This window comes from Podarcis liolepis (genome assembly GCF_965112155.1).
Source record: "Podarcis liolepis genome assembly, chromosome: 8".
In the NCBI taxonomy this organism is placed as follows: Eukaryota; Metazoa; Chordata; class Lepidosauria; order Squamata; family Lacertidae; genus Podarcis; species Podarcis liolepis.
The window spans coordinates 32715948-32737986 of NC_139560.1; the positions used below are offsets into that span (position 1 = coordinate 32715948).

The 22039-nt window shown below is 40.5% G+C and overlaps 1 protein-coding gene across 4 annotated transcripts in view; it reads left to right on the forward strand.

Moving 5' to 3' along the window:
* Positions 1–22039, forward strand: part of STAU2 (staufen double-stranded RNA binding protein 2) — a 140895-nt gene that overhangs the window by 71908 nt on the left and 46948 nt on the right. For 3 of the 4 annotated variants that reach the window (XM_083517264.1, XM_083517266.1, XM_083517263.1), the window contains exon 13: positions 11329–11442. In XM_083517264.1, coding sequence (XP_083373390.1) covers positions 11329–11442 — 114 coding nt within the window. Of the gene's footprint in view, positions 1–11328; positions 11443–13195; positions 13268–15394; positions 15434–22039 lie in introns of those variants that run through there. The other variant, XM_083517265.1, reaches the window with a different exon arrangement.

Consider the following 22039-nt stretch of genomic DNA (forward strand, 5'->3'; position numbering starts at 1 on the left):
CGAAAAAACCTTTCGTTTTGCGAGTTTTTCGTCTCGCGAGGCGTTCGTCTTGCGGGGTACCACTGTAGTTGCTGGATCAGCCCAAAGCTCTACCTAGCCTGGGATCTTTTACATAACTGTAGGTAGTTCAACATGGTCTGGAAAAACAGCGTAAAGAGCAAAAAGTGGTAACCTTGTGTTGTTTTAAGTTGTGACCTAGTAAGCAGGTGATATTCACTGTGGAGTATGTCCACCTTTTCTGAATCTGGAAAATAAAACATTTTTATATTGCATGAAGGCCTAGTTCTACAATGTCTTACTACATCTGAATTTGGCCTAAGATTCAATCCATACATGCACATTGTGGGTATGAACAGATCACACTATTTCACATTTGTGGATTTCTGAGTGTCTTCCACCCAGGTGCTCTTGGAGGAAACTGATATTTTAGAACTTTCTCAGTCAGGGTTTAGGCCCAGTTTTGGCACAGAAACTGCTTTGGTTGCCCTGTACTATGACCTCTGTTGGGAGAGAGAGACAGGTGTAATGTGTCCCTGTTAATTCTCCTTGGTCTCTCAATGGCTTTTGATACCATCAACCATGGTATCCTTCTGGAGCTGCTGTTCGAATTACGGGTGGGCAGAAGTACTTTGTGGTGGTTCCGTTCCTACTTGGATGGTCTTTTCCAGAGGGTGATGCTTAGGGAGTGCTGTGGAGCTTTCAGTGTGTGGTTCCTCAATTGTGAATAATCAGCTAATAAGTCAAGTAATGTACATGCGTATAGTGATCCATATTTTCTTTCATTACTCCTCACGTTTTATGTTACCAAAGCATTAGAGAGTTAAAGCATCCATAGTTCTGCAGTTTGATATTTATAAGACCCTTCAGGTATTACATTGCTGTTTAAAGTGGAATTTATGGTTGTTTGTACCCAGTGCCAGTAGCCTTGATTCCTGAGGCTGGTCAGGAAGTTGACTTCTTTCATGGGTGTGTGGGAATGCATTTACAAATAGATGTTTCTGTGTATTTGTCTGTTAGCACACAGAGGAAAGATTATCAGTCCCTTGTACTTCATCTAACTGGATGACCAACACCAGGAATAAATAAATAAATTGTGGAGCATTTGACTAATCAATCATCTGGCTCTAAACTTTCCCCCCTTTAGAACCTTCAGTATAAGGTAGTATTTGACATATGTTAAACACAGTGTTGTATCTTTCCCCCATGCTTTAGCTTTGAAAAAATAGGTGCTATTCAGAAAGGAAATTGGGTTCTGTTAGATGTTTACAAGAACAGTGAATCTCTTTGGACTGATTTTGAAAGATGCATGAACTCAGTGCTGTTTGCTTCTTACGATACAGATAAACTTAAGCAGGAAGTATCACAGAGCAGTGCTGTTGACCCTCTGAAATCCAAACTTCTGTAAAAGGAGTAATTACCATAGTTTTCCTAAGTTAATGAACTGAAAAGTAAGCAACATGCATATTTTTATTTCTATGTGGCAGGGACCTGGACACATGCAAATGCGACAGATCCCTATGCAATGCACCAGCATTGTGTATGAGGCAGAAGAAGGAGAGTATCATTCTGGTTTCCTCCTGAAGACATTGTTTTGGTCTGCTTTGGGCAATGTATGTTGTGTGATATTATACTGAGCAGTCAGTTGGTGAAAAGATAAAAAGATAGCTGTTAAAAGGAAGAATAGGTTACCCAAAGCTTAATGGTACAAACAAGCATGACTATCAAACTAAGACCTTTGGGCATTTTTGTCATATACCTCAGGTTCTCTGCTGGACACACGTTGCATTTATTGCAGTGGGGGGGAAATCCTTAAATATACCAGTCATCTATGATACCTCAGGCAAACTGTGACATTGATGTTATGTTTACTTTTTAAACATCTTCAGAATGTTGGCCCACTTCACTCTTAACATATCTGATTCTCAGGTGCACACACCAGCCACAAGTGAACACTGAGGGATGCGTGTTTTTCAGCCTGTGGGTTCCATGAAGATTTTGAACTCTTTTTACTGAAGTTTCTCTTCTGTTCAATGCTGGATTCAAACTTCCATCATCCCAGTCAGCATAATGGGCTGGAAAACCTGGGGCTGAAAAGAATAGAATATGAATTGGTACAAATCCTGTCAGACTGAAACATATCCTAGTACAATTGAAACCTCGGAGGATTTGCCAAGTAGTTTTTCCTACCTTCTGCTGGTACCTAATGTGTGAACAATCGTAAGGCACAGTATGATTGCTGTGGAAGCATTTCAGTAGCTCTCTATAGCTTGCAAGTATTCAGATAGCTTGGCATCTTTTTAATAGATAAATAAAGGTCAAGTTACAAATATTATTTTCAATATTCTGGAATCAGAGAATTGGCGGCGGGGCAGAGAATGGGCATCCAGATTACCTATCCATTGCTGCCACTATGAAAAGCAGCAACTCCTTGTACTTAAAAGCATTGTAATACTTGACATGATTTTTTTGTCTAAAAAATGACATACAGGATTTTTGTGTTCTAACTATTGCCAAACAGGAAAAGCAAATGGCAGATGCATAGAAATGGCAGGATCATGTATAAGTAAACTCAGGTCTAGGGCTGAATGAATGAAATGCTGTTGCCTTATTTTTTTACAATCCTACACATTGTAGCACATGCTTACAACTAGCCTTCTAGTTGGAGAAATCCAAACATTATTTTTAAAACCAGTACATTTGGTTTTTGTTTAGTTTTTTAAAATAGCTCTAAAGCTGTCAGGACCTCTCAAAATAATGTAACCAGCACTAAACAAAGCAGCCTGTGCTCCCTGCCAAGTTCTTTTAAGTAAATCCTTGATAAAGTTAGATGCCAACCTTACACTGGAGAGATGCCAAAAGTTTAGAAGGCTTGAGTTGCTACAGCAGAACTAAAAAAAGTATGGCACTCAATTGTTCGTAGCCTGGTGCTTAGTTGTTCAGGTTTAATCTGCACTTTGATTTTCCAGGGTAATTTTTCAAAAGAAAAAGTAGCGAGAAACACAGATTAGAAGGAAGAAAGTACCATTAAATGGGGCTGCCTGAAGTGAGAAATCTAGATTTACAGAGGGTAGATTTTCAGAGATGAGCTTCTGATGGAAATAAGGTCATTCTGACATGTAAGCACACAAAAAACAGCAGTATATTCAATATGAAACAGGGATGCTTTGCACGGATGGAAATAGCTGTGTTTTGTATGTGTCATGTTGTGAGGCTGTAATTGAATTAACACCATATTTTTCAGCAGTTCTAAGAACAAAACGTAGACTGATCAACACCAGTTGCCCATTGGTTTGAATGTTTCTGGATTTACTTGCACGACACACAGTCTTTTCTCCTCCTCACTTTGGGCAAACAACAGCTTTCATAACCAAGAAGAAAATTAAGAGCAGGTGTAAGCATATTTGCACTGACGCAGAAATCAAAATGTTATTTCAAACATGATTTCTTTTTTATTCTCCAAACCTGCCTTAATTCTTCACAGATATTGGATTCAGCTTGCCATAATTATTCAGCTGAAATACATACTTTCAAAAAGAAATGCTGTCCGTACCTAAAATTAGCAGGCTTTGAAACAGGTCTTGCTATTATCTCTTTGGTTGTTGTTTTTTATTCCCAAGATGAAAGGAATAGGAGATCAGTGTTACGTCTCTAGACATTCTTGGCAGCCTCTCTGTATTTTTCTTTTGCTGTGAAATCCAAATAAAATGTAGGGTTCTGTCTGTATGTACACCATCTAAGGCTGCAATCCTAACCTTGGAGTAAGCCCCATTGAATTCAGTAGGACTCATTTCTGAGTAGACAGGAGTTATGATTGTGCTGTTTGTTGTCAGATGACTCCATATGCATTCAACATAACTACTTAAGAGGTCCATATTTCTGAATAATTAGTATAAGTGTACTCTTTCACAGCTCCCGTGTTGCCCATTTTTCTACCCTTTGTTTATTAACAATGCCCAACACCATATTTTTGGCAACATTAAATTTAAATGTTGGGCTGGTGTGGGGTAGCAGTTAGTGTTGCATTAAGACCTGGAATACCATTATTTCTGGGGACCTTAGTCCAGACACTGTCCCCACTACCTCACAGGGCTGTTGGAAGGATGAAGCCAGGTGCAAATCATGTACAGCACCCTGAACCGATTGGCAGAAGAGCTGGATAGAACTCAGTTGGGATATATCTTTGGCCTCACTGCAGAACAGGGAACTCGGAACTCCCCACTCTAATTCTGCCAAAGGCTTTAATGCTCAAATCAGTGCATAAGGCACACTACAGGTTATAAGGTTCAGCAGGTATATAAGAGGTTCAAATATATAGCTAAGTGCAAGCTAGCACATTGATCCAACAAGCAACACCACCACTCCCTTAAGCCTTCCCTTTGAAGAGCATGGTGCGTACCGCTATTTTGCGGCAAGAGTTCCAAGACAGGGCAAGCAAGTGGGCACTTCTTTGAGTTGCTTGGCTCTGCAAGGATTGTTCCTTCTGGTGATGGCGTTTCTGTGTCCATGGAGAAGGAGGTGGAGTCAGAAACAGCTCAGCATCAGACTTGCTCTCCATTGCCTCACTTAAACAGGGAACTCCATTGCCTCACTTAAACAGGGAACTAACCTGAGGAGGTGCCAGAGGTAGCTGTATAGCATGTTGTGCTAAACTAAGATATCCAATGCTGTAGGGATGGAATGCTCTTCTGACCACCTGCTCAGTCTCTCCCTTAGATCTAGATCTCCATCTCCCAGACGGCTAGACCCCTGTTCAGGGCATCAAAAACTTTTGGGGGTTGCGATTCCACCTTCCCTACCCTGCTAGAACCCTCCCTAAGGTCCTGCAGCTCCAACTCTTTGAGCTCCTCCCATTGCTCCACAGGATCCGACCATCTCCAAGGGACTCTGGTTGTATCATCTGCAGCATGACAAGACCACCTTGGAGATTGTTTGAACTACTTTTATGAACAGCTAAACATATTGGATTTTAAATAACTGTCTAGTATAGCATTTCAAAGCAGTTCCCAGTGATCTGGAATTGCTAATGTCAGAATCCATTCATTCATAAATCCATTCTGTAAATAATAAGGTTTTGGGCCCTATAAAATTGATTTATCATTTTAATCACAGTCCGTACCTCTGCTCCTGCCAGCCCAGCTTCCTTTGATCTGTTGTACCGCTTCCTGGTTATCTCTCTGACCGTCAGCTCTTGTTTTAAGCAAGGTTAGTCTAATTCAGCTTCCCCCCTCCTATTTGGACATAGCACAGGGGTTGAAGTAACACCACAAATTAAGGACTGTCTTTCTTCCATCCTTAGCACTATTTATATAGGCATGCAGTTTTAATTAACTTGGTTGTGCTTACAACTTGCACGAGCACAGGCTTCATTTTTGTCCTAAGTACCTGAAGCAACCTTATCTTTTCCTTTATTTGCACTTCTAACTATGGTGTAGGAATTATATAATTTCTAGAGACAGGTTCTGTGTTGTAAAAGTGTTTAAATCCATTTTCCTGCAGCTAATATGCAGATTTTTTGAGGCGGAAGCGTGTTATGACTGCTGTAAGGTAGAGTGTAGAGCTGTCAGTCTTTTCGCTGCTGCGTATCTTCCCCTTTCTATGCAGTAGCTACAATGGAAACTCTGCTCACCACTGTGAGGCAGACACAGCAATTAATGAACCTGAGGCGTACTAATCAAACATATGTTTTCTTGACACAATGATTGCGTTATATATCACATGTAAATGTTCAGGCCTTTATCTACTGTTTAATGATCTAGGAAGGGGTCTTTCTTAAATGTGGGTGTTTTTCATGTGCTCCTTAGACTTCTACCACAGGGGGTGAGCAGTTAGCCAGCTCCCCAGTGAGATTAGTAAAATACTATATTTAGTTGTGCCATAGATCAAGAAACTTCAGCATTGCAGGAAACAAGGTTTTTTTAAAGCTATTTTAATGTGATATGAAGCCAGTTCAGCCTAAGATTTTTCCCCTTTATCTCTCACTACTTTTGAAAATTAGCATTAATTGTAAATAGTTTGAAATTACTTCCTTATATCTTATTTTGCCGTTTTCCTTCCACCATTCACGTAGCTCAAATCTGAAACATGTTACCTGATGTGTTAAAAGTCCCATTGAAATGAGAGGGTTTTCTTAAGGGTGGCTGAATTATCTGCATAAGATTGAAGTCACAACCTGTAGTGTTTATGTGATAATTAGCAAGTTTATATGACATGAGCATGATAAAGTTTGTAATTTAATGTGGGGTGGAGATGGGAGGAAGAGCCAGAGAAGCATGTTAGGAGAATTATTTCATGTGCAATAGGAAGGTGAAAGTAACTACAGTGGTACCTCTAGTTACGAACTTAATTTGTTCCAGAGATCCGTTCTTAACCTGAAACTGTTCTTAACTAGAGGCGTGCTTTCGCTAATGGGGTCTCTTGCTGCCGCCACGCCACTGGCACACGATTTCTGTTCTCATCCTGGGGCAAAGTTCTCACCTCTAGGTAACTCTTCCAGGTTATTGGAGTTTGTAACCTGAGGCATTTGTAACTCGAGGTACCACTGTATTTATCCCATGAGAGCAGTAAAGGAGAGATGAAGAGAAGGCAAATGTGCTTTCATGAATTATAATAAGACAATGGGCTAATTCAGACATTAACACCAAACTATGATATCCTGCGAAATGAGCCTTGACGGAACTTTGGACTTCTCCATCCTTTCATGCACCATGATTGACTTAAACAGCTTTGGTTTGCTTCAAGCAAACTACCAGACTATGATTTGTACTTGACCTACATCCCTGGGCTGGCAACTGCTAACTGTGGGTTTTGCCATATTGCGCTACACGAGGGGAGGAGGAGTGTAAGAAGGGAACATGTGCATATGAGGGTCCTTGCAGCCTCATTCGTGTAGTACCAAAACATGGTTTGCCATTACATCTAAATCAGCTTAGGGTTACCATCTTATTCTTTATTTCCCTAGCCCCAAATGATGATTGGGAAGCTCATCTGAAGATGCTAAGATATAAATCTGCACCATTGCACGGCATTGTAGGACCCGGTTGCTGGATCAATGTTGTTTCCCATTGGTGCTGCTACAAAAATATTGCCCCACTAATCAATTGTTTAGGTTCCTGTTAAATATAAGGCCATGTGAAATTAATAAATAAAGAGCAGTAACAGGGACAGGCACTTTCCAATTCTTTGAATAAATAAAAGGGACCTTCCCTCCCTATCAAATGGCAGTAGCTTGTCAGTTGCAGAGATTTGTGCATTGCAGGACACAGGGGCATTTTATTACCAGTTTATTTCTGTCTAGCTTTCTGAAACTCCTGCTGGTGCTTTGAATCATACAGGGTACATTTCAGGGTTGGATACATGAACTCCACTGTCACCCATGACTTTTAAAATAATTTTTTTAAGCTAATAAATGTTAAAGGAAGAAAGCATTTAACCAGACAGAAATGTGTTTTCAAACTGTGAACAGCTAAGCTTTGGTGTGGGAAAATCTCTTCACATAACTAGCTTTTTCTAATCTCGTTGGTATCTGGTTAATGGACGGCTAATGCTTTTTCCAATAGAGTGCATAAATTTTAATTATTTACAGCCAAGAGCAGTAAGTAATAAATGGCTGCCTCCTAAGAACAAAACCCTTCACCTACAAATCTTCTAATTCATAGTTAGTGGTAAGCATGTTTTCATTGCAGAGCTATTTTATTGCTTGGCAGGACTGGACTTACAGAAAGGTTTGTGTGTCGGCCATGTAAGACAGCACTGCTAATGCTGAAGCCTGTGGTTGGGATATTTTCTCCTCATTTGCTGCATTTGCAAATAGGGTTTCTTCTACTGAAAATCGGGAACATACAAATACAGAATTGGATCCTGAAAGTGTGGGGGTGGGGTGGGGGGAGGTAGAGCAACTAAAATGGAGCAGAGAGATAAATCGGATGGACCAGGAAAGGAAACCAACAACCCCAGAGCCAAGTGTAGGTGGTTGGGTATCTTTTAAGACACAGAAACACTGAGAACTGTGGACAGAAGAGGGTGACATGCTTGGGAACCTCAGCAGGAAGCAGTTGGCTTGCACAGCTGTGGACATGTGTGTTTCGGAGCGGGGTTTAAAAAAATTACAGGGCCAGGTGGTCTGAGTGAGGATTGGCCATTAGGCACAGGAACTCCAGGATCTAGTGTCTGGCAGTTAAGCAAATTCTGGTGTGTAAAATTAAGTACACATGCTGGTTCACGTAGATCTTCACTATTTTCAGTCAATGTATGACATACTGGCTTATTTCTTGAAACCCAAATTGCAGACTGAGGTAACATTTTTCAGACACCTCCTGAGATTCACAGTCATCTGTGTGTGATTTTTATTTTGTAGATTGCATTGTTGCAGAATTAAATTAGTGGTGATTTTAAGCATCTTTTTGACTTGTATATGTATATAGGCTCATGATTAAGATGGAAGGAGTACTGGTAACTTTGCAGCAGTATCAAACATTGTCTTGGCACATTTAAATTTCCCTTTATTTCTTACTGGCTACATGCATCAGGTGTACTATCACCAGTGTACAAAACTCCCATTGTTCTAGGTGCATTTTGTGACAAGGAGTTTCATTAGCAGTACTGCGCCTAAGATCTCAGATTAAAAATGCAGAGTGTAGAAGAAAAGGAGGACCCTTTTCTGCCTCCCCACTTCAATCTACTCTCTGAGGACTGGAGAAGAGACCCTCTTAAGTATATTAGGGGTGTGGGCAGGGGAAGGACTAGACCATGGGAAAATTAAACATAATATTTTAGCTGCAGTTCATTCATTTTCAGCTGAGACAACTAGACATTCCGTTGTAGCGCCCATAACCTAGGTTTAAGGTGCCATTTAGCTGCTAGATTTCATATCTCAGTTTCTAACACTGCCTATCACTGTCAGTTACTCACTAAATGAATGGGCACATAAGTTGATGTGGCTGAATGAAAAGCTTTGCCTGTCTGAGTAGTTGCTTTGGTTCGTGGACAATGCTAAGCCATGATTTGTTTAGCCAAAGTGTGTTTTAACTGAATGTCTGAACTCAGACCTGCTGACTCACCCAGGGTTGTTTTCTGGCAACAAACCACAGTGTGAAGCCGTGATTTGTTGTTGGCTTATAAACCCTGGCTTGCTTTAACTGTGGTTTGGCATTATGTCTGAACCCAGAAGATTTGCTTAATCATAGTTTGCTTGGCCCTCTCACTTCCGGTGCTCACCAAGCCTCAGAGATAAAATCATCTGGAAGCAAGCCAGGCTACAGACAAGCAAGCCCTTATTTGTATGTTCGTCTATAAGAAAAGTATTTTTGTTCCTGCACTTGAATGTGATTGTATTGTGAAAAACTATTGCAAGCTGCTTTCAGAACCTCTTGGGATATAAAGTGGGATATAAGTATTCTAAATAAAGACATGAACTTATTTCCTGGAGAACATGCTGCACTTTACTCCAGGGGATATTTTTGTTGCTGTTTGAGGTTTTTCTTATGCATATGCTACAAGGTCATAATGTGTCATCAATATGCAATAAAAATGGACTCAAAGTGCTGCGTGGTAAAATGAAATATGGCCAGATCTGAACTATACACATACCATAGGAAGGAAAAAATAATACTGTGCTTTGTAATGGGTTAGTGATAGTGATAATAAATAATATTGACAAATAGGTCCTACAAGAAATTGTTGCAACGTCAACTCTTCCTGCTAAGTATTCCATCCAGCCATGCCCTCTCCAAGTATACGCCATTCTTGTCCCCTTGGTTTTCCTGGTTGTCATTCCACCCTGTTCTGGAACAAGAAAGATTCTGTGTCCATAGAGCATTCCCAGTTTTCATTGGGCTGATGGTGTATCTCTCTCTCTCTCTCTCTCTCTCTGTGTGTGTGTGTGTACGCATGTGTGCATAACAACAGCAGAATTTGAGAATTATTATAGGGAAATCTGGTGGTGAAGCACAAAATAATGCTAAAGTAATAGCTAATCCTTTTTAAAAGACTGAATATGAGAAAAAGATATACTAATATTTAAAGTACAAAAAAGACACCAAATTCTGAGCCCTTGATACATGTAGATGGGAAAATGACAGATAATTCTATTTACCTGCATATAATTTGTTGTTGTTGTTGTTTAGTCGTGTCCGACTCTTCGTGACCGCATGGACCAGAGCACGCCAGGCACTCCTATCTTCCACTGCCTCCCGCAGTTTGGTCAGAGCCTGCATATAATAGAAACAAATTAAAATGATGTTTAAGGCTGTTCAAATGAACAGCTAAAACATGAGAGTCTAACTACAACATACTGCACACATCAGAATGCCTGAAACATTTTTTTCTAATACAGTGGTACCTCAGGTTAAGAACTTAATTCATTCTGGAGGTCTGTTCTTAACCTGAAACTGTTCTTAACCTGAGGTACCACTTTAGCTAATGGGGCCTCCCACTGCCGCCACACCACCAGCGCACAATTTCTGTTCTCATTGTGAGGTAAAGTTCTTAACCCAAGGTACTACTTCTGGGTTAGCAGAGTCTGTAGCCTGAAGCATCTGTAACCTGAGGTACCACTGTAACAGTAGAATCATAGAATTGTAGAGTTAGAACGAACCCCAGGGATCATCTAGTTTGATCTCCTGCAATGCAGAAATCTCAGCTAAAGCATCCATGACAAATGTCAATCCAACCTCTGCTTAAAAGCCTCCACGGTTGGAGAGCCAACCACCTTCCGAGGGAGTCCATTCAACAGCTCTCACTGTCAGAAAGCTCTTCATGAATTTATGTTTAGCTACGGAATTAAAATGCCTTCAGATCTCTTTTGATTATTCCGAGTTAAACCACTGTGTATGAAGTTCCTAAGTTTAGTATTATGTTCTTTTCTGGCAAAGAGCCAGAAGCAATTTAGCAGGCCTACTTGGTGTGCATGCGATGGGGCGATATGTGAAAGAAGCCGGAAGACTTCATCAAGTGTTGAGCGAGATACAGATCTGCACAATATTCAAACATGCATGCTGCACACGTACACTGGTGATCTCAGCTATAGTTAGAGAAACTGACCTTCAGCATTATCTGTTTTACTCAGGCTTCTCAAATCAAATTGTGCTAGCAGGGGTTGATTTGGATTTTCACAGATTTTTGCCTTCCACTTTAGCTTATAGTTAGCTAGTTTGCTTGAGCATGGCTTTTTCTCATTCCCCAAGTAAAGAGCCATAGCCAGGACACACTGTGAGGGTCAAGTTCTTCATTCCCTGTTATTCTTCCGCTTGTGTTGAAGTGGTGGTGGGGCTGAGCAATCCACACTTTGATTTGTTTCACCTTACCAAGATGATGTACTTTCTTCTGTTATAGGCACACTACAGTGACAGACAAAACGGCAAAGAATGCATGACCTGCTTGACACTGTCTCCTGTGCAGATGACTTTCCATGGTATTGGAAGCTGCATTGAAGCCAGCCATGACCAGGTATAAATAAGACTTAACTGATCGTTTATTTATTGTAATGTCTGTTTATCTCCACAAGCTATACCTAGGTTAAGCATTTGAATATCTTAAGCTTGTCTTCTGGGATTTCTCAAGAATCTGAAAGAAACAAGTTATTCTGAGACAATGGAATTGTAATTATTTAGCTTCTGCTTCCTCACAGTACATAGTAAAATGCCAAAACTATTTTCTTTCATTTGTCATAAAAGTGTGAATACTCTGCTAGGATTTGTACTGCTAGAAAAAGGGTTTATTCAAGTTTGGTGCATAGTGATGGGTATTTAAGACCTTTTTAAAAAAAAATAAAAAGAGGGGTGCATAATATGAAGCCTTTATAGCACCTAAACACAGCCTTGGACACTTGGTATATTCCCTAAAAACTCTTGATTTCATGTTAAAATGTTTCTGGCCCCCAAAGGCCAGGAGTTCAAATGTTGCTTTCCTACCGTCCTCTGTGCACAATGGGATAAAGAGCAGGCTCTGTGGCTTGTCCCCAGCTATTGCTAATTATTATATATACTTCTAAAGATGGAGGTTCCATTTTTAGCTATCTCAGAAAACAGCTGTTGATAGACATGTCACCCATTAAGATACCTAATTGTTTTGAATGCCATGTAAGCTAATAACTATCTCCACATCCTGGGGTAATGAATTTCATGTTGTTTATAATGTCTTGTCCTTCTATCTAGCCTGAATCTACTGCCAATTCTGTAAGATTCCCCATGCTCTAGTATGATAAAAGTGAAAATTCTCTCACTACTCTCTCCACATAATTAAAAATTGTAGAAGCCTTTTTTATATTTCCTCTTAGTTAAGTTTCCCCCCCCCCTAAATGAAAGCCCCAACCACTTTAGCCATTACTTATAGGAAAGATTATTCACCTCCTGATCAACTGAGTTGTTCTTCCCTAGCTCTACAATATCATTGTAGCTACACCGTACAATTACATAATGACATTGTGATTCTTGCTGTTGATTCCTTTTTATGCCTAAAGTTTAGTACACCATTTTTTTCCATTGCCAAACATACTGAGACGTCATTTTCACATCTCAGTGATAGTTATTTATATTTCAGTTTTTTTTTAAAAAAAAATTGAACAGCTTCTTATGACCTTCAGAAGAAACTTTGGCTTCCCAACCATGCTTTAAAAACAACAAAACCTGACTGCTGGTTCAGACTTAATGATGAGCCAGCCGTCCCTGGCTTCTTTCCCCACCAGGAGGAAAGGCGGAGCAAAGCTGGGGTGTTTGGGCTTTGTGCACTAATGAATAGCTCATACATAATCTAATTTCTCCAACCATGATTAGTGGCCAGCATTATGTCTGAATGCAGCCAGTGACACCTTGTATGCAGATTTCCCCATGTTCAGAATGTATTGGATGTGGCTTTGATAATGTTAGAGTAAGTACAGCAAATATTTTGCAGTCATGTTGACTCACTAGAAGTTAAATTGTATAAAAAGCTTTTGACAAAGCTCACCTTTCTCCACGCAAAATTTGTCCCTCAATCAAAGCGTTCCTGTTATGATTGCCATCCAGTATGGTTTTACGTATGCCTAGTGCATCATGGTCTTTTATTTCTGCTTGTCTGCCATGTTCCTGGTATTCTTATATAGAAGCCATAATACACCAAGACTCTTCTTATCCTTTGTCTTCTGTTTCATATTAAGTTAATTTCTGCGTTACTTCATGTGTAGGAAATACATGACAGAGCATTTGTTTTTCCTTGGCAACAGCTGGAGCTTTTTCTGGCACACAGCATACAAAAACCATCCATTTGCGTAGAATTTAATACTTCATGCACACAAGTAAGTTATTAATTACATCCCATATGCAATTAGAATGTAAACCAAAAGGACTTAGCTAGACGGAGAGAGGAGAGAGATCTGCTACCACTTTGTCTCTATTCGCCTGCATATTAATGTCTAGGTAAGCACATTCATTAGTTGTTGGCAGCAGGGGCAAAGCACTGGTGAGGACAGGGAAATGCACAGTGCAGTGCCCTCACATCACACATTACCTAGAAATGGTGTTACAAAGAAGAGGGGGAGAAAAACATTACTGGCACCACCTAGTTAAGTCCAAGCACATCCTATGTGCACAAAAGCCTTGAGTCTCTTTGCTCTAGGGTTGTTGTTTGTTTTACGAAACAGAATTCTGCTTTGGGAATTTATATGATTGGACACAGCCATTGTGAGCAGATATATTTGCATTTTATGTTCCTTTGCCAGACTGAGCTCCCGGCTCCTAGGTGGCAAAGCAGTCCTGTGCAAGGGCTGTTGCACCATGGGGTAGGGAGTGACACAGTACTCTGTGGCGTTCTTGCAAGGCACTCTAGTACTGTGTGGTATCTTGTCCACAGAAGCTACAAAAACTGATATAAACCTGTTCTGAGCAAGCAGAACAGTTGGGAATGTAAGAGCGGCAGGAAATAGCTACAGTAATGCGAAGGCTAACAAGATGCAATATTATGTGATGGTACTGAAACAAACTTTGATGACCCCAGCATATGCTGTTTGAGAAATAGTGTCAATAAGGGGTGTGTGTGTGTGTGTGTGTGTGTGTGTGTGTGTGTGAGAGAGAGAGAGAGAGAGAGAGAGAGAGAGAGAGAGAGAGAGTGTCTGTGTGTTTGTATATATCCAAGAATCGTTTTTTCAATCTTGATTCGATTCTTAAAGAACTGAAAGAATTATGAGAAAAATCATTGCATTGGTTCAAAAAGTCAGATGTTTTGACTCTCCCTTTCTTCTGTCAACCAAGATCAAAAATTTTGGAAAAGAAAACCTGCACCCTCTGAGCATGAAAGGGCTCCTACAAAAAATAGGTGCTAATAAAGAGAGAGTAAGGGAAGGACACACAGATTTAGCATTCAAAATGTGATGGCCATATTTTAGTAATTCCTGATTGATTGAAAATGGATACTCAAACATAGTTCATGGGCAACATCGTTTTAACTCCCCCTAGATAAGTAAATTAGTGATTATACTTTCCCTCAGTGGCATTAACCTGTCTTCTTCTGATATTTATACTTCAGCTAAGAAAAACTTGGCAAGTTTAAACCTTAGGGGACAATCCCTCCTTCTCTTTCTGCTGCTCTGGGCATTTCTCCCGCCACTCAGAGTGCAAATTCCCACATGTGTAAATTCTCTTACTGTACACCTCTTCCCAATGCACATACCCGCTGCCACACACAGGCAGACTTAGCCTTCCTCTCAGTTTCCTAATAAATACTGTTCTGTTTACCTGGTTGTTTGATCTTGGTCAAAGCTAAAATATTTTCAGTGGTAAGAAGTATTACTTTCACAGTGTGTACTACCCGTTGCAAATGTTCATATGCACACCAAATTTCAGCTCTGCTGCTCGCTGATCCACTCTTTGTGCCTTTGACCTGTTTTTCTCTTGCTCGGCGAAGTTGCTCAACTACAAAACTAATTATATAAATAGTATAGAAATCTGTTCCACCCACAGAAACTGATGCAGCATTTCCTTGATCATTTAGCACTTACAACAATAGTTTGTGCATTTGCCGTGTAATAAATAATTGTTATCTTGCCAAGATCCTGTTTGCCACCCATTCCCTCCCCCTCCCCCCGTCACTAAGTGAAATTGCATGGCCCACGTCATGGGCTTACCCAGGACAAACAAGATTGCATGGCTCATGGATTACACAATTGTTTTTTGCTACACTGGTTCCACTTAGTGTGATGCACTCAAAGCCAACCTTTCTGTTAGAAATAGGCTAAACATAAATCTCAGAATTTAGTAGCAGTGAACAAGTGCATCCAGCTTCAGCCATAACAACTACTTTACAGTGCTGAAACACAGTAAGACACAAACAGCCCTCCCTCAAGAGGACTGGATCTCTTTTCAGAAACAGTTTGGCCAGACTGCTAGTCATCATCTTCTTTCCTGAGATGCTCTTTCCTTCTGCCCAGGTTGAAGCAGATCAGATTGGATGAACCCATACAGAAGTCATTTCTCCCTATCTTCTACTGCAGTATTCTTCAATCTTTTCAGACCCAAGACCTGCCTTTGAACCTAGCATACATTTGGAGACATACTTTGTAATTTTTCACCCTATATTTGTGTGGTGGTAGATAAGGCTGCATCCTAGTAATGTGTCCCGGTCCAGCAGTTGAAGACCAGTGTTTTGCTATAGTAGATAGGTAGCCGTGTTGGTCTGCCATAGTCAAAATAAAAAATTCCTTCCAGTAGCACCTTAAAGACCAACTAAGTTAAGTGTTTTGCTATGTAAATCTAAAAGGTAAAGTACCCCTGAGCGGTTAAGTTAAGTCGGATTGGACTATGGGGTGTGGCGCTCATCTCCACTTTCAGGCCAAGGGAGCCGGTGTTTGTTCACAGACAGCTTTTCCGAGTCATGTGGCCAGCATGAATAAACCGCTTCTGGCGCAACGGAACACCACGATGAGTGCCAGTGCGCACGAAAACTCCATTTTCTTTCCCTTGCTATATACTTTACCTCAGATCTCTGTGCTTACTAAAATTCTCCTTAACGCTTGTCAAGATGACAGTGATGATGGAGCTACCTTGATTGAGGGCCCAGTGCAGCATAGTCTGGTTCCTTATGTATGGGCTTAATTATAGTTTTCATTCAGTAGTTCAAAAGATGCCACACCTCAACCCTTTTTGATTTCCACCCTAGAAACCTTTCCATAATACCCAGGTTATATGAGGAATTTTTATTTATTGAGGGTACATGCTAAAGAATACCCCTTGTGTATAATTGAGCTCTCATTATGTAAATTGTTCATAACTCTGTAGTGTGTTGTAATGGCTGTTACTTACTTTGGAATGCTATAGCTTTAGCATGTTTCTTATTTCTGCTTTTTGGAACCAATAATTCTGTTTTGACAAGAAACAGTCTCAGGTTGCCACCTGATTGAGGCAGGTATATGCAGTTAGAGAGCAAATTGCCTCAACATGCATCACTTTGAATTGCATATATATCAGTGTTTTCTGTTATCAAATCCAAGTGCTACCAAACAATGACAGGCTGACTAATTATTTTAGTTGATACCCAAAGGCAAAACAACTAAATGCAGGAAACTTCAGCTTCTTTTTGCTGTTGAGTGGTTTCAGATGTTAGAAACAGGTGTGCTACAGACATTTCTTTCTCTAATTTGTGACTTCATTTTGTAACTAGTCTCACTTTTTTAAAAACAACAACAGATAAGTTGTAAAATTCTTTATAGCTCAGTTGGTGGAGCATGAGACCCTTCATCTCAAGGTCATGGATTCGAACCCCAAGCTGGGCAAAAAGATTTCTGCACTTAATTAAATAAACTGCATGGGGTTTGACTAGATGACCCTTGGGGTACCTTCCAACTCTACAATTGTAGGATTCTAGGTTATAAATTCACTTGTTGAGACTTCTTCACAATTAGCATTCATTACCCTTTGTAAAAGCAGTATGTGCATATGATCATGTGCCATCTGGTATGTCAGAATCAGAAGTACCAATTAAACTAATCTAGTTCATTAATAAACATACAGAAGAATAACAAAAAGTCCATGCTTTTGCCATTCTTTAACTACCATGTTTATAATTCTGATGACTAGTTCTAGACCTGCTTCTCAGCTGCACAAGGATGCTGTGCTGTCTGAGTAGTAATAATAGCTATTATGAATCCCAGAAACCTTTTGCATTGTCACAAATACACGGCAGATGTAAAGCTAGCACAAAAGACTCCACCAGAACTTTGGGGGGGGGGAGAGATCTCTGGATGCTACAAACAGAGGAACCTCCTGTGTGTCATTCTTTCCTTGTCATGTTGACATAGAGGAGGAACTGAAGTTGTGAAGCAGGAGGGAGGCTGGAGCACAGCTTGTTCCACTGTTACCAATATCTGGCCGGTAAAGAAGTTGCTAGGAGATTGCTCATGCCAACAAAATTTAAAGCATCATAATTTAGGCTGGTGTTTAAAATTAAACTAGCGATGAAGTGGCCTCACCATGGGAGAAGCAGGCAGGTGGCTTGGAGCCATCTCCTCCCCCTCAAGCCCAGGCCCCTCACATTCTCCAAAGCTTGCTGCCTCGAAACAAATTGTGTTACCAAATGCAGTTACCATTCACTTTGCCCCTCTTCTTAATCTTATATATCTTTTGAGTTGCTTTCCCAGCCTATTATGGGAGCTACCAGAACAAGTTACTACCACTACTATTATTATTATTATCATCACCATCAACATTATCATTAATAAGAATAAAACTGACAGACTGCTTGACATCTAACAAGAAATCCCTTCCCCGGATGTATCTTGTGTTGAGGGAATCCTAATCCCCATTCATCATAGGGAGATAAAGGCCAGGGGGCAAGACACTGCTCCCTCCACTTTGAGGTGAGGTTGTATGTTTGTTTGTTTTTCCTGATAGGAGTCTCCTGCATGGTACTGCAAGCCATTGATGAGGGAGGTGGGGCCTGAAAATAGAGCACACACTCTGGCAAAGCAAATGTTAGCTGACAAGAAACAGCAACAAAAGAATCTGAGGAGCATATTGCTAAAAAAAAAAAAAAAGAAAGCAAATAATTTAATTTCTTTAAACACATCAGTAGCAAGAAATGGACCAGGAAAACTGGAAAGTTTTAGTACTGCCTCACTGGAAAGATTGGTTTAACAAAATAATGGGATTTTGCTATGATTGCCAAATACACTTCTTATCTAAAAGCAAAAGCATCAGAGGATAGAAGGAATCAATTTTGGACAGTTCGTTTCCCTATATACAGTTGGGTATGATTTTTTTTATCATTCCTAAGCTCAAATGCGATTTGATTCCCTCCACCAGCTCTTCATTTTTCTTTTTCTGATATATATAATTCTGGAGATTTTGTATATAATTCATGTATATAATTCTAATTTAATAGTAATAAGTGAGAAAAGGCTGGTATATATTGAACATAAGAAAAGGCTGATATAGATTTAATATAAGAATATACTAAACATAAGAATGGTAGATATTGAATTATTATGATGTTTATTTGTAAGGTTTTTATTACGAAGAATATTGTTAAAATAAGTTAAAATAATGCGTATTATGAAGGAATAATTATTATTTTAAAATTAATATAAATGAAAAATAATAAAATATGGTTCATTATATATTTTGTAGTTGGAATTTTAATGCACCCGCTACGAGATTGCTTTTGCAATGAAGAGTGGGCGTTAAGGGTTTTTAATTAAATAAATATACCATGTCAGTAAAATTGGCCTCCTTAATGGAGGACTGGAAAGTCGCCAACCTAGCATTCACTTTTTAAAAAGGGATTGTAGTGAGAGATTGAAATTGCAGGCCTGTTTGCCTTACGTCTCTTCCAGGTAAATAAACACTGATTGTGTGTGGAGTGGCAGTGACTAACCAGGAAAGAGGCATTGCTGCTGTGTGGATGGCTCAATGAACGTCATCACAGCGTGCAGCAGTGGGCGTGGTTTTTTCTTTTTGTTTTTTAAAGGTAAATTCCACGCTGGAAGGTATTGAAAGTGAAATGGCATGTATCCTAATGCCTTTATACAAATCTATGGCATGTAGTTTCATTTGGAAGATGGTGTACAGTTCTAGTTGCAGTTCAGAAAAAGGTTAAGATAGAACTCAGAAAGGTCAGCCATTGAGGAAATGCTAAGGCATTTGGAGCTTTTTTACTTTCAGTGTTAAAAAAAAGATTACAGGGAAAACATGATTGGGATTTATATGGAGAAAATAGAGACAGCCCCCCCCCCGCCCCTCCCCAAGATAAGAACTCAAGGTCACCCACATAAATTGATTGGCAGTAGATTGAGGGCTGACAAAAGAAACTAGTTTTCCAAAAATAGGTACTTAATTTATGCATTATTGCTTTCAAAAGATAAGATTAGATTACCTTTTTTTTTTAAGGGAACATGACAAATTCCTGCATGCTAGGTTTTATGAATGGCCTTTAACTATGATAGCTTAATGGAAGTACCAGATTCAAAGGTGGTATGCCGCTGAATACCTGTGGCTGGTGTGCAACATAATGGAAGGCCTATTGCCTACTGTGTCCTGCTTGTTGGCTTCCAGAAAGCGACTGCATAGCCACAATCAAAAACAAGATGCTTCTTTGGTGATCCTTTGGTCAGATTTATGAATTGTACTTTAAGCTTCTAGTTCATATCTAATATTTTGTTTTGGATTGAAAGATATGCTACCGGCTTACTTCATAATTTCTGCTTTGTGGAGTATTATGTCCTTTTAAAAAAAATCCATAGAAAGAGAGACATCTGCTCTCAAACCTTCCGTTTGTTTATTCTGGTCTTGTTTATGGCAGTGGACTGGATCACATATGCAGACTAGCTGCCTTTTTCTCAACATGATTTTTCTCCTCCATGTTTTGCTATACTGCAGTCGGAAGCAGTGTCCAGGAAAAAATGTCCATGAGAATCCGGACGTATGGCAACCCACATTGGCAGTGATTTTTTGGCGATTTTCCTTAGAAATAGCGTTTTGCCAACGACTTTGGGCACCCCCCCATCCCCCAAAAAACTCGATAACTTTTTTGTCCAGAGTCTCACTTTTTGAAATATGGCAACTAGAATGTGCATGAAGACGGCTATTTCTGTAGTTGTAGTGGCATTTTTTGTAGCTGCCATGATTGCAGAAATGACTACAGATGGTTTTCATAGAAGAAGAGAGCATACAGTTTTCATTTGTGAACCAGCTCAGTGGTTTGGTGTGCTTTTCTTTCATTTTCTTCATGTTGCTCATGTCTGGGGAAGAAATGATCTAGCTTAAACAGAAGTGTATGAGGAAAAGGTGTGTTGTATAATTTGCTACACTTAAATAATAGCTTAGTGGAAGAGAAAATATAGTTACCCAGTCTTGGACACAATTGTAATTAGAAGATAGTTGGCTGGAGTCATTGGGCTACAGAGCACCATAGAGTTTTCCTGCCTTCCCTAAAAGCCTCTTTCAAGGCTAACTCAAAGATGACTCACATACCCTCCAACAGGGACATCCCATTCTATAATGATAATTTTACAATTTATACCCCCACACATCTTACTGAGTTGCCCCAGCCACTCTGGGCAGCTTCCAACATACAGTGGTACCTCGAGTTAAGTACTTAATTCATTCCGGAGGTCCATTCTTAACCTGAAACTGTTCTTAACCTGAAGCACCATTTTAGCTAATGGGGCCTCCTGCTGCTGCTGCACCACCAGGGCACAATATGATATATGATCAGAAATATGACAGCATGTCAACGCCCTTTAGGTTATACACTTTCTGGTGTTCAGGTCACTCTTGCCATTTGCAAAGCTAGTTTAGGAAACTTTGTCTGCACCACCTGAAGTGTTCTGCCAACTCAGTGTTCTTCTATATCTCTTCATCCTTTGTTGGGGTGGAGCTACTTCAAAATTTAACTTTGGAACAGACGGCAAGAGGTTTTCATGCGGTTGTACTGTTTGTGGTGCACCAGAAAGAAAAATGAACCCTCCACCACCATTGTGATTCGAGGACCCGATCCCCGCTTGGGGAATAAAGACACGTGGACACAGTATGTAAGGTTAATGGGTAAGGAAAGGGCCACAACTTTATTGATTACAGCATGTGAGAAGGTATTGGCTTAGGCATTGGACCATGGAACATTAGACTCCACCCACTCAGAGAGGGGTGAGCCCAAAGAAGGTGGAGCCTGTTAATGCTAATACAGCTGTAGGCTCTCTTCCTGATGTCACTGAGGGTCGTGCCATGGCCCCCCGCCACACGGGCATCGGACAGGATTCACGACCGCCGGATTCCTTTAGCGGAATACCCAAAAATGTTGGGGAAGGCGATGGCCACACTTTGCCCCCCGAAACACCAACAACACATTCCAATGCCTAACTGCCAAATACCACGAAAGTTGTGACGGTTGCTACGAGGTAGGCAAAAAAAACCAAGAGGCCAGGCCAATTTAGCCAATTGGAAAAAAACTCCTACCAGGCCCCCTGGTTAAACAGGGCGACCAACCAGAGGTCCATAGCAAAGTCTCAGGAAAAGGGGTGACTCGAAGAAAATGTGTGTGAAATGGCGGGGATGGCTGGCGCGGCCGCATTTGAACGGCAAGCCACGCCCCTGCCGGGCTTCCCTATTGGGTGCCCAACCGGGGAGGGGCGTGGCGCGCCAGCCCCTGGAGTTGAAGCAGGGGGCGGAGTACCCCCTGCATGACGCGGGAATCATTTCCCGCTCACAACCCCTCCCCTCCAGGAGGAGGAGAGGCTTTACCAGATGACGTGGAAGGTAATAAGTGGGTCCCTTTGTGTAATCTTACTCAAAGCGTTTGTGCTCTCTCCAGGACTTTGTAAAAAGTTATATTTTTGTGAGAAACAAGAAAAGGATCTGCTTGTTCCTTTCTCCAACATGGTCATCCCTCTGCTGCCTGCTTAGTTGCTTTCTATTACCATCCCCTACCAGGTGGCAATGATAGCAGTCCCCAGAGCAGCAGCAGCAGCCCTTTTTAACAAAAGAAAATAAAATATTAACTTTACAGAGCAGGCATGTTCTGCCTCAGTCAGAGCAGGGCTCCAGACAGTTGCACTTACCACCTTCATTTCTCAGAGTACTTCTGA